The sequence below is a fragment of the Tamandua tetradactyla genome, chromosome 11, assembly GCF_023851605.1.
Source record: "Tamandua tetradactyla isolate mTamTet1 chromosome 11, mTamTet1.pri, whole genome shotgun sequence".
NCBI classification, from domain to species: Eukaryota; Metazoa; Chordata; class Mammalia; order Pilosa; family Myrmecophagidae; genus Tamandua; species Tamandua tetradactyla.
In genome coordinates, this window is record NC_135337.1 from 39019910 (window position 1) to 39032842 (window position 12933).

Consider the following 12933-nt stretch of genomic DNA (forward strand, 5'->3'; position numbering starts at 1 on the left):
CACTGTGGAAGGCAGTTTGGCGGTTCCTCAAAAAGCTGAATATAGAATTGCCATACGACCCAGCAATACCATTGCTAGGTATCTACTCAAAGGACTTAAGGGCAAAGACACAAACGGACATTTGCACACCAATGTTTATAGCAGCATTATTTACAATTGCAAAGAGATGGAAACAGCCAAAATCTCCATCAACAGAAGAGTGGCTAAACAAACTGTGGTATATACATACGATGGAATATTATGCAGCTTTAAGACAAGATAAACTTATGAACCATGTAATAACATGGATGGACCTAGAGAATATTATGCTGAGTGAATCCAGCCAAAAACTAAAGGACAAATACTGTATGGTCCCACTGATGTGAACGGACATTCGAGAATAAACTTGAAATATGTCATTGGTAACAGAGTTCAGCAGGAGTTAGAAACAGGGTAAGACAATGGGTAATTGAAGCTGAAGGGATACAGACTGTGCAACAGGACTAGATACAAAAACTCAAAAATGGACAGCACAATAATACCTAATTGTAAAGTAATCATGTTAAAACACTGAATGAAGCTGCATCTGCGCTATAGGTTTTTGTTTTGTTTTGTTTTGTTTTGTTTTGATTTTACTATTATTACTTTTATTTTTTTCTCTATATTAACATTCTATATCTTTTTCGGTTATGTTGCTAGTTCTTCTAAACCAATGCAAATGTACTAAGAAATGATGATCATGCATCTATGTGATGATGTTAAGAATTAATGATTTCATGTGTAGAATGGTATGATCTCTAAATGTTGGGTTAATTTCTTTTTTTCCGTTAATTAAAAAAAAAAAAAAAGAGAGAAGGGATAATTGGAGATGAAGGGATACAGACTGTACAACGGGACTGGAGATAAAAACTCAGAAATGGACAGCACAATACTACCCAATTGTAATGCAATTATGTTAAAACACTGAATGAAGCTGCATGTGAGGTATAGGTTTTTTGTTTTTGTTTTTTTTGTTTTTTTTCTTTCTATTATTGTTTTAATTCTTATTCTGTTGTCTTTTTATTTCTTTTTCTAAATTGATGCAAATGTACTAAGAAATGATGAATATGCAACTATGTGATGTTATTAAGAATTACTGATTGTACATGTAGATTGGAATGATTTCTAATTGTTTTGTTAATTCTTTTTTTAATTAATAAAAAAAAAAACGAAAAAAAAAAATGGATTACTAAATTTTTTTTTGCAATCATCATAGCCAAATCTAATAATTCAGATTCTTAAGCAAATTTCTAGTCTTATACCCCTAAATTGATTAAAGAGAAATTGCTGTTTAATGATAATAGGATAATTTTTCACTTCATCACTCTACTTTCTGCTTGGTAGGAAACCACCAGATAATTTCAAGTAAGGCACAGGCAAAAATTAGAACAACTTTTTTTTTTTTTTAAATAGCTAGAAAAGCTGAAGTGTTTACTATAGTTAAAAATGAATGAAAGCCAAAGGATTGTTTTGTTTTATTTTACTCTAAGGAGGAAAAATAAGAGTATTTGTATATGGGCAGTGATTATAAAGTCTAAATCTGTAATGACTAGTAGATATAAATTAGTACTGTAATAATCTTCCCCCTCCCTTTTTTTTTTACTCATAGATTTTAATGTGTCACATGTATTGGTTAATACATAGTGACTTCCCTAATCAAATCTCATTAATCAGGTATCAGGTGTTTGGTATTAGAAACTATAGGAATAATCTTCTCAATAACTGGGACATTGACATTCTCTCTTCTAGTACATAGTGTATACGTTTTTGCACATGTAACATTGAGGTCATATTTTCATATCTGAAAACCTTCAGTTTCTTACTCCTATAATTATACCCTTGACCTTGACCTTATCATTATCAGTAATAGAAACCTCTCCTTAATTTCAAATTTCTCATTCTCTTTTGTTACCATCTCTTTTCTTTCTGATAACTCTCTCTTATAATCCAATCTAACAGTCCCATCAGGGATTTCAATCTGTTAGTCCTGCTGTCTTTCTACTGTTTTGCATCTCCCTCATGACCTCACATCCCCACGCATCCTGTTTAAAATATAATTATCTTATAGACTATATCCTAAATTGTATCGCCATACCCATTCACTCTTCACTTTTCTTAGTATTTCATACTTTATTTCTCCTCAAACTCCATCAGTTTCACTCTTGTCCTTATTTTTAGTCCTTTATCTTGCTATTTTTCTCTGAAATGAAAGTAATTAGAAGAGAACTTCCACTAATTCCTGGCATTACATCTTCTACCCCTTCTTATTTCTATGCCCATTTATTCTACTTTCTATCATGTTATTATGGATGAACAGGCCACTTTTCCAGCTAAGCTCAAACCTTCCAGTATTAAGTAATGTGAGGATTGGGAGGAATTAAGTGGAAATGACCATGATGAATGGTCATTAGATACATAGATACCTTATCTTTTTGCCTACTCAAGAACTTTGATCCAGCGATTCTCCCTTCTCTCTCCTGCATCATGATTTTTCCTCTCTACTGAATCATTCTTATCAAACATGCTATTATTTCCTCCAGTTTAAAATAAAAAATAAGACACGGCATTGGCTCGTTTCCTCTTCAAGTGTTACCTTACTTCTCTCCTTCCCTTTCCAGTAAAACTCCTTAGAAGTGTTGTCCATATATACTCTTTCTGTTTTTTTTCCTCATCCCTCTATCTGCTGAAACCATTTTCATCCCCACCACTTCAGTTCAAGAGATCTTATGAAGTTTATCAGTGGCCTCCATGTTAATCCAATGGTCATTACTATTTACTTCCTCCTAATCCTCACATTATTTGATAGTCCTTTCTCTCAAAATTGGATACAGCTGATCTCTCTCTCCTCTTCCAAACAGTTTTTTCACTTACGTGGCTTTCCTCTTGACTCCAACAACAGATTTGTATATTTTTCATTGCTTCTTCAAATTCTTAATTTTGGAATGCCCCCAAAGCTTGGTCTGTGAGCCTCTTCTCTTTTCTATCTAAACTTTGCCTAGATGAGCTCATCCAGTCTTGTGGCTTTAAATACCATTGAAATGCCATTGACTCCTAATACTGTATTTTCAGCTCAGAACTACTGCCCCCAAACTCCACACTTGTATAACTACCACTAGATCTCTCCATTTAGATATCTAAAAGCATAAAATGCCCAAAACTGAGCTCCTAATTTGCCCTCCACTCCTGTTCTTCCCACAGTTTCCCCATCTCACTTGGTCAGTTACTCAGACCAAAACTCTTGAGCTGATGCGTAACTACTCTTCTCTTTCACATTCCACATGTGACTGCTAATACTTTGTGGAAATCCTACAATGAAACCATATCCAAAATTAGTCACTTCTCACAGCCTCCTCTGCTACCTCCCTGATCGATATCACTGTCATCTCTTACTTGGATTATTCAGTAGACTCCTAATTGGGCTCCCTCCTTTTGTTGTTCTATCAAAGTGATCCTGTTAAAACATAGATTATGGCACTTCTTTTTTCTCAAAGCCTGTCTAAGTCTTCCTGCTTTCACTCAGAATAAAAGTCAAAATCCTGGGTGGTGCAGTGGTGGCTCAGTGGCAGAATTCTCGCCTGCCATGCCAGAGACCCGGGTTCAATTCCTGGAGCTTGCCCATGCGTCCCCCCTCCAAAAAAAGTCAAAGTCCTAAGTGTAACCTAAGAGAGTTTTCTGGCCTCCCACTTTCCATTCATTTCTCCAATCTCATTGCCTTACTGATTTTCTCCTGTCTCCACATTGGCTCCCCATGGTTTCTTGAATACACAGTTATGTTTCTATCTTGGGGCTTTACATTTGCTGTTTTTTTCCCTCATGTGAAATGCTTTTCCTTCCAATATCCACAGAACTTATCCCTTTCTTTAAATCTTTATTCAGATGCTTCTTTCTCAGTGAGGTCTTCCTTGTCAGTCATACAAAAAATTTCAAAACTTCCACAACAGTTTATATCTCCTTTCCCTGTTTAATTTTTTGTCCTTCACAATTAGCACTACCTAACATACTGTATATTTTACTTATTTTTTAAAAATGATGTCATCTTTACAAGAATGTAAACGCTATAATGACAGGTATGTTTGATGTACTTCCTAATTCCTAATCCCTAATCCCTAATACTTGAGAACTGTGCTAGCACATTATAGACAGTCAATACGTATTTGTAGAATGAATTGCTACCGGTATGATTTTTAAAAGCCACACTCATCAAATAATTTTGAAGTGTTTCATCTTATAAGAATAGTCTAAAGTTTCATAAAGTTTGGAAACTTTAAAAAAATGAGAATGACTAAATCTCTCCCTCTTTTTTTTTCATTCTGTTCTTTTATAGGGAAAACCTGGTCGAAAGGGATATGCAGGTGTACCAGGACCTGAAGGCTTAAAGGTAAAGCTGAAAATAAATAATAAATAAAAATAAAGCTTTTCTAAAAATCAGTTTTAAAATAGAATTAAAAAAATAACATCAGTATCTACAGTCTATTTCAAAAAGCTGTTTTTTTAGAATTCCTTCCAGTTTCTTATAATTCTTGTTGTCCAGCACACCACAGAAACCAATTACTTGCTGTTCTAGACTTTTATTTCCTTTTGGATTTCCTGAAGCCTGCTAATAGAAGGGTGTTGATTTCCCATAGCTATACTTTCATTGGGTTCAGTTTCACAAGCACCAGGAGAGATCTAAGCTGATTGCTGTCTTGGCTTCCTGTAGTTGAGGTGGCGAGGTAGAAAATCAGCCCTTTAAGGGGTGAGGCATTGGAGCTAGGCCCCAGGCTGCATCCCTCTCACTTCTCCTGGCTAAATCTGAACGGGGAAGCCAGTGAAGGGGCCAGTGGTGGTGGCAGCAGCTACTGGCTGCAATAGCCTGTCCGGGTGTCTTGACCTGGGCCTAACAACGCAAGCTAGAAAGAGGGTAGAAGAATTGGAGCAGAATTCTAACCACCCACATTGGCTGGAAATACAGAACATTTTTAAGGAAGCCCAGTTCTTGGTGAAATAAAAGCTCGTGCCATTGTATAGTGGAGGTAACTGTGTAACTGATGAATCTGAAGAACGCATCCAGGATATCATTTTGAGGCTGGTCTACATTAAAACTGGAGGAAAATTTTCATTGCAGTAAGCAGGGTATCACACTTTAACCAAAAATCTGTGCAGTACAAGAGATCCTTGAAGACTGCATGAAGACGCAGCCTTCCCTGCCGCTTTCTGAAAAGATAGATCCATCAGTTGCCAAAATTAATTCTGTGATGTGTGATGTAAACAAGGCTAGAGGCACTCTGATGGCACTGCTGATGGGCATGAACAACAACTAGACTTGCAGGCACTTATCCTGTGTGCTCTTGGGGTTGATTGCCAATCTGGATGCTTTAGATGTGTGCGGGCATACAGAAGTCAAGACTTATCAAAGGGAGGTAGTAAGAGATATCATCAAATTATTGAAATATTTGGATTTAGAGGAGGAAGCAGATACTATATATGCTTTTAACCTGGGACAGAATTATTCCATTTTTAAAATTGAAAAAGTCCTAAAGAGAATGAGAGAAATAAAAAATAAACTTTTTCAAGTACAGAATCCTGAATTATACTTGAGCCACAAAGTATAATTGCAGGGTTTGATTGGACAGTTGGATGAGGTTGTCTTGAAAAAAAAAAACCTGCATTCAAAGAGCCAGGAGAACAGCTGTGATTGAGTGCAAACTCTACTGACTTGAAGGAAGCCTGTGAGAAAAGAAGTTATTTGTTGCTAAGGAGCGCCCATCACATAAAGCAGTCTGGGATGTCCTTGGAAGCTTACCAGAGATCCAAGAGGAAGTTCTTTCATTTGGCAGAAATTGGACTGATAAGAATTACATTCAACTGTAAGAGCTGCTTACCAAGCATGCTGGCGCTGGGTGCCTTTGATCCACAAGGAGAGAGGTGTAAGGATGCCAGGTAGCAGGCAGTGAAGCTCACCCAGAACATTCTCAGCTACCTTCACCTGAAGTCCGATGAATGGGGGTACTAAAATGCCAGAGATCTCACTTCTGATATCGCTTGTTTTGCACTTTATATATACTTCTATGTATTTATAGAGAGCTTTCAGTTCATTGACATTGAGCCTAAGTATGATTTATATGTGCATATTTCAACCCAGTATTTATTATTTAAGCAAATTGTATTCATTACCTTTGCTGCTTTTGATGTTGCAAAATGAACATCATTGCAGCACATTAACTTTTCCATTTGGCTCCTTATCTGTATGATGTGGTATGGTTTTGTTTGTTTCGTTTTGGTTTGGGGCTGTTTTTCTCCTCATCGAAATATGGAATAAGGGCAGCTTTTGTAATTAATTTTAAAATGGGTTGTTACAAACATTAAAATGCAGATATTTCAGAACATTAAAAATAGATATAATCTTACAATACTAAAAACGTTACTAGGAAAGGGGACATTTTTTCTTAGGTAGGAATAAGGCCCAAGCACAAAGCAATACAATGATGCATATTAATATGCTGAGAAAAGCAGGAAGATCTGTGTTTTGTTTACAAATCCTGATGTGGTCTTACCCAGTTCGTAGGGTGGGTTTTGTTCATAGGATGGTTTTGATTGAAGATCTATTCTATTCTATTGCAAATTTTTTGTTGTTTGTTTATTTGAAAAATTGTCCTCCTCACCCCATACTCTGCCTTTAAAGGGAGGATATCTTATATTGTGTGTGTGATATAGGAAAATTGTGAAAATGGTGGAAACAAAAACAAAAACGATGAGATTGCATTGAAAGGATAAAGCATCAGCTATTAAATACCTTCAGGTTGTTTTGTTTGTAAACTAGTTTGTAATTAGTATTGGTTTGGAATATTTAACTGAAGCTAATGAATCTTAAAAAAAAAAAGTCAATAGTTAGATAATGAAAACTGGAAACTAGTTCCCAAAGCCACATTACACAAAAACTGCACAGAAATGCTTGAATGTGGTATTTGATGGTTTTCTGTCACTCAAGGCTGGGTATTGATGTGCTTGATAAATATGCCCAGTGGCATTTCACAATGTGTTATAGCAGAAACTGTCAGTAACCCTTCAGAGCCAGATCTTCAGGGCTTGTCAGAAGTTAGGTAGCCACAGCCAGCATCTTAAACAGCCCATTCCCTGGAACTAAGTAGCAAAGCTGCTCTGAGTCAGAGGCTTGCTCAAGGTGCCTGCTGAACTACTTAGGCCATATTTTGGTGTGTGGAAGCTTCTTTATTGCCTAAATGAGCCATTAAAATATATCGGTGCATGAAATGTTTTTCTTCTGCCAAAAAGGTATGTATATTACTGTAAATACTTTCTGAGGATCCAGTTTTATGCTTGCCTATGAATGCAAATGAAAGAATAGCCAAAAATTCTGAAGTGCCTTTGTAATCTTGGTCCGGTATTCTAACTGATTAACAGACTGCCCTTTCCACAGTCACCTTTCATAGGATATCTGATCATATTAGAGCATATCTTTTGAGCTCTAATCTCTCATTCCCTCTCAGAGATTCATAGTAATCTGGGAACTTCGTGCAGGGAAGTTTGTGCAGGGAAGTTGTCATTTAAACACCCTAAAATCTAATAGATAAAGGAATAGCCCTAAAAACCTAAATGATAGTAAAAAAACCTAAATGATACCCTTAAACAAATCCTCATTTCTTGTCTCAGTATTGCCCCATAATTAGAAGTCCTTGAAATGTTGCCTACTGGAAACATTGTGGAATCACTGGAGAGTTGAGCCAAAGGGCAAGTATGGGCCTTGGAGCAGTGAAGTTGTCCCCCATGCAGGTCATAAGTGTTCTCATTTTGGCTACAGTAGTTTTAGAATTGCTTTTCTGCATTGTAACTTTAGAGTGCTGTTACTCTGTTGAGGAGCTTTTAAGTTAGAGCAGTGTCTTAATTGGGAAATTAAGGTTATGGTTCATTTTGGATGCATCCTTCCTTAGGTTATGCCATTTAATTTTTCTTGTAGGGAAAGCAGACCATTATATTTATTCAAACACTATAAAAGATTACAATATAAATCAAACAATATTAGTTTTTAAAAGTTATATTCAAGAAACTCATGTGTATCCAAATTCTCACCAAATTAAGACCACAATCCAGGACACAGAAAGACTATTATAACTCAAAGAACAAGAAATAATAAACAAAAAGATGGCCAATATAGGTGCCACATAAATACACAAATCTAAAGTTTAAATGTTACATGAACAAACTTTAAGTATACCTGTTAGCTACTTTTTTCCCAACATTATAGTAGTGTTTTGTATTATGAACATACAGAATGTATAAAACCATTAATTCATGTAATGTCTTAAGTATAAGCAAGGGGAATGTGAGGTTTTCACTTGTGAAGGTGTACATTTCAGAAAGAATCCAACCTGAAATGCATTAACACACTACTGCAAAGTGAACCACAAAAATGCTTATCCGTTGCAACTTTATATGAAGAGACACTTATGGAGTTTATCATAATGTCCATCATAACGGACAAACTACTTATGTGGGGACTTAAAATATCAGGGATCAATGTAAGTTAACCTGCATGAGTGAAAAAATATACAGTGCACAAGAGCAATAAGTTAGAAAACTGAATACTGTGGAAAGGTTTATTCGTCTGTACAAGTTGATTGTGATAAGCTAATGGTTGCTTGCTACAGTAAATGATCAAGATTTTCATTATAACAGTATTTTTCCACACATCAGATATCTAGAAAGCAGTATGCCTTTCTCAAATTGTTACTTGGTATTTCTACTCTAACCCTCAAAATGCAGAAATAGGTTTTTAATAATGACTAGCCATTTAGAAAGTCATAAGATACAGGTCTTTATAAACATTAAACAGGCTACAATTGAGGTACTTTGACAAACATTACCAACATTTATGAAAGAAAGTGTTGGACTGCAAAGTGGTAAGAACTGTATGAGTTACAGTAAACACACTACTCATGTTCTTGGGAAAGCAAAGATGGGGGAGGGGGGAATCTTATTGCCTTTCTGTCAAACACTGCATAACCCAAAAGGCTGTGCAGAAGGGCCACTCATCCAGTGTACTTACAACAGAATTAAAAACTCCAGGTAAGCAACCAGGTTACTTATTGCAGTAAATTAAAACGTAAGACCAAACTGCTTTAATGTATCAATGCTAGTTTAGAAGCATCATCAAAACAAAAAGTTTTTTTAATTATAAGTGGTCTGGGCTACATTCTTTAATGAGAATTTTGTGTTGTCCTAAAAGAGAATCTGCCAGGGCACATCCTAGAAGAGTTATAGAATCATGCTCTTTGTTATTCCTGAAGGAATACACCAGTTTGATAATACACATGCACCTCCCAGTGTTTCCAGGCACTGCGTGTACCAAGTAATTCAGTAATTAATAGGAGGATTGTTCTAGTTTGCTAGCTGCTGGAATGCAACACACCAGAGATGGATTGGCTTTTGATAAAAGGGGATTTATTTTGTTCTTCAGAGGAAAGGCAGCTAACTTTCAACGGAAGTTCTTTCTTATGTGGGAAGGCACAGGACAATCTCTGCTGGCCTTCTCTCCACGCCTCTGGGTTCCAACAACTTTCCCCAGGGTGATTTCTTTCTGCATCTCCAAAGGCCTGGGCTGAGCTGCAAGTGCTGAGATGAGGTATGCTGAGCTGCTTGGGCTGTGCTAAGTTGAGTCTCTCATTTAAGCACCAGCCAATTAAATCAAACATCATTCACTGCAGCAGGCGCCTCCTAGCCGACTACAGATGTAATCAGCAACAGATGAGGTTCACATATCATTGACTCATGTCCACAGCAACAGAACTAGGTGCCTTCACCTGGCCAAGTTGACAACTGAATCTAACTACCACAAGGATGCAAGCAAAGTGGATACCAAAAACAGACCTTGTATCAACATATACTTGATGGATAGATTTTTTTTTTAATTGCATAATAAATGTAATTCATAAAATCAAATGTACTCCTAAAAAATACACCTTTTATGTTACATAAAAAACTGTAGACTGCAAATCACGCATGCTTACCATAACATTTTACCTGGGAAAGCTATTGAGTGGGATTTCTTGCAAATATTTACTACCATGATACAAAACAAATATGTGCAAACTGCAAGGTCCCTAAAAGAGCAGTTAGGTGTCTTTATCTGATCAAATATGCAAGAGATGGAATTTCCCAGAGTTTGTAACAGAACAATAACCACCACAGGCGCCTCCTCCTTGGCCTTCTTCCCTGTGTGACAATTTTACTCCTTTATTCTGCTTCTCACTTTCCCACAGTCTGGGGGTCTGAATGATCTTTTCAACAAGTTCCTCAAAGGCACATTAGACACCATCACAGGTTTATGCATTTGCCTCTGTGAATAACATGGAATGCTTTCGTACAAATTTCAGGCCTTCATTTCTATCAACTTCACAATTTTCCTTATCAATTTTATTTCCAACTAGCATGTTTACTATGTTATTTCTTGTGCAGTATGTTTCCAATTCATTTAACCAATAATCCAGTTTAAGAAAGGTGTCCCTTCTTGTGATATCATAAACTAATAAAACACTCTGTGCACCTGTATAATAGCTGGGAGTTAATGTTCTGAACCCTCTTGACCAGCAGGAACCCATATTGCAAATTTCACCTTATTTCCATCCACTGAAACTATTTTCACCTTGAAGTCAACACCTGTTGTCACTGCAAGTTCTGGATCAAAAGTATCATCTGTGAACCACCAGAGCAGGCTGGACTTGCCCACCCAACTTTCGCCGATCATGAGGATCTTAGGTGTGGTCAGCACGTCCTCGTCCATCCTGACCAGCTCAGCTCCGAGCCCAGCTGGCCACCCAGGCCCGGCTCTCAACCCTACCCACGGGAGAGCTGCCGCGCATGCGCACCGTGCAGCGCTGCCACCTTTTACACCTGGAGTTGAAGCGGCCGAAGCCCCGCCAGCCCAACTTCCGCTGGGAGGCAGCTCAGCGTCTGCACCATTTAATTTTTAATTTCGCTCTTGCAAGTTAAATGCCAACATTTCTTTAAAAATCATTCATTTCGCCAATGGTTCTTTTCGAACAATTTTTTTTTTACAGCTTTTATAGAGCCACCTGCTCTTCCTAAGCTTCAAGCAATGTGCATGAGTTTAGGATACTGAGTTCTGCCACAGTCATTTTGAAGTTTTCACGTGGGTTATTTTGATAACCTAAACCATCAAATTGGCCACGAGTGACTGTTGAGGCATAATTTTATCCTGTTTTCAGTGTATTGGTATAGCTTGAAGCCAATCAGTCAGCTCACAATTTGAGCCCCTGTAATGCCAGATTTGGCTGTTCTCATTCCTTGGGAGTTCTTTGTATTGACACGGGCTGCTGTGTGTAATTTTTAAATTGGGCTCTTCACATTGTATTGTGTTTTTTGATCTTACATGAAGAGAATCTGCATGGAAGTAAAACATACCCCAAAAAAGTATGGTCTTGGGTCTGCATTAAATGGTGTAATCCATGTTCATGTGAAAATAAATAAATAGCATCATGACTTCAATATAGGTATGAAATAAACTCATCAAAGATTTTATTCATCTCATTAATTAATGAGGGAACCAGTAAAGTGTTAAAGCTGGTTCAAAGAGCATTTAAGAAGTTATATCTATATTTATATTTGTATTGTATGCAATTTAATAGAAAAAGTTAGATTAAGATTTGTGGGTTAGATACAAGGGAATAAACCACAACTTTTGGGGTTATCTATTCTACTGAACAGAATAGAAATCTACAAGTCAAACTATCTTTGCTAAGTCTGGGTCCTTTAAACAGTAGTAAATAGTTGAAATGCATTCTCCAAGAAATCAGTGGGTGGTCTTCACCCTTTATGGCATTGAAAGCATGGTCACTCACATTTTGGGCCTTCTTTCCAAGCTTTGGGTGACTTTTTGTAGAACCAACAAATGAGAGTAGAGGAAAGACCACAGAAATACTACATAAATATTATAAAAAAATCATAATTCTATTACAGAAATTTGGATATCTGAAAATCCTTTGCCTTTTTCTAGATTTTGATTAGATAATTTCATTAAAATGAAAATAGGAAAGATGTTATGAGTAATTGTGTTTGAAAAATAGTCATTTTTGCAACTTTATATTCTTTATTAACAGGGAGAAGTAGGAGATCAAGGAAACATGGGAAAAGTTGGTGAAACAGTAAGCTTATTTTATGCTCCTACTTTCATTTTTTTAAATCATCTCTAAGCATTTTGAGGAATCTTATAAGCCATAATCAGTGTTTAAAATTTAAAGTAATACTTGTCCGCTACAGTTTCTTTATCTCAACAGAAATATGTGACATGCTGAATTAATATTTGTTCCTTATTCATAATTTGAAATGATTTCATTCTTTTACATTTTTCATGTTACAAATAATTCTCTGTGTAAATGGATCAGTACTCCTTTCTCATTTAATGTCCCATCTAAATTCTGTGAGAATACTAGGAGGTTCTACTTCAATATTATTATGGGTGTGGAAAATATTACTGGGTTGAAGAAGTGATTGAATTTCCTAAAAAAGTGAATAGAAAATCAAGAGCTTGCTCTTCCAAGCTTATAAATGTCTGAAATATATAAGCTTACTACCCAGGTTGGCACTTGCAACAAAAATTGAGGACCTAGGAGAGGTTACTTATCTACAGAGTTAAGATGCCTAGATGAAGGACCTTAGCTCTAGGAATTAAGTTCAGGCACCTTGTTCAGGCAAAAGCGAGAAAGAAGTGTGATCCTAAAGATAAGGATTACTGTTTCTAAGGTTCCGGACAGATTTCTGTTTAAGGGGATGAATTAGTCTCTAAGTAGTTTTGGCTAACCAGAGGAGACAATTGTCAAGGAAGGAAATGCATATTTACAAATTGGAGGAATCAGGGGTGTCTTCATTGGAGGAGTCATTATTTCATCCTAAAGAGTCTTTCAT

The 12933-nt window shown here is 36.5% G+C and overlaps 1 protein-coding gene and 2 pseudogenes across 1 annotated transcript in view; 2 read left to right on the forward strand and 1 right to left on the reverse strand.

Moving 5' to 3' along the window:
* Positions 1-12933, forward strand: part of COL24A1 (collagen type XXIV alpha 1 chain) — a 427584-nt gene that overhangs the window by 194893 nt on the left and 219758 nt on the right. The window contains exons 24-25 of the mRNA XM_077119355.1: positions 4343-4396; positions 12129-12173. Coding sequence (XP_076975470.1) covers positions 4343-4396; positions 12129-12173 — 99 coding nt within the window. The remainder of the gene's footprint in view (positions 1-4342; positions 4397-12128; positions 12174-12933) is intronic.
* On the forward strand, positions 4814-6677 carry LOC143650935 (BAG family molecular chaperone regulator 5-like; annotated as a pseudogene).
* LOC143649483 (ras-related protein Rab-18-like) lies at positions 10135-10792 on the reverse strand (annotated as a pseudogene).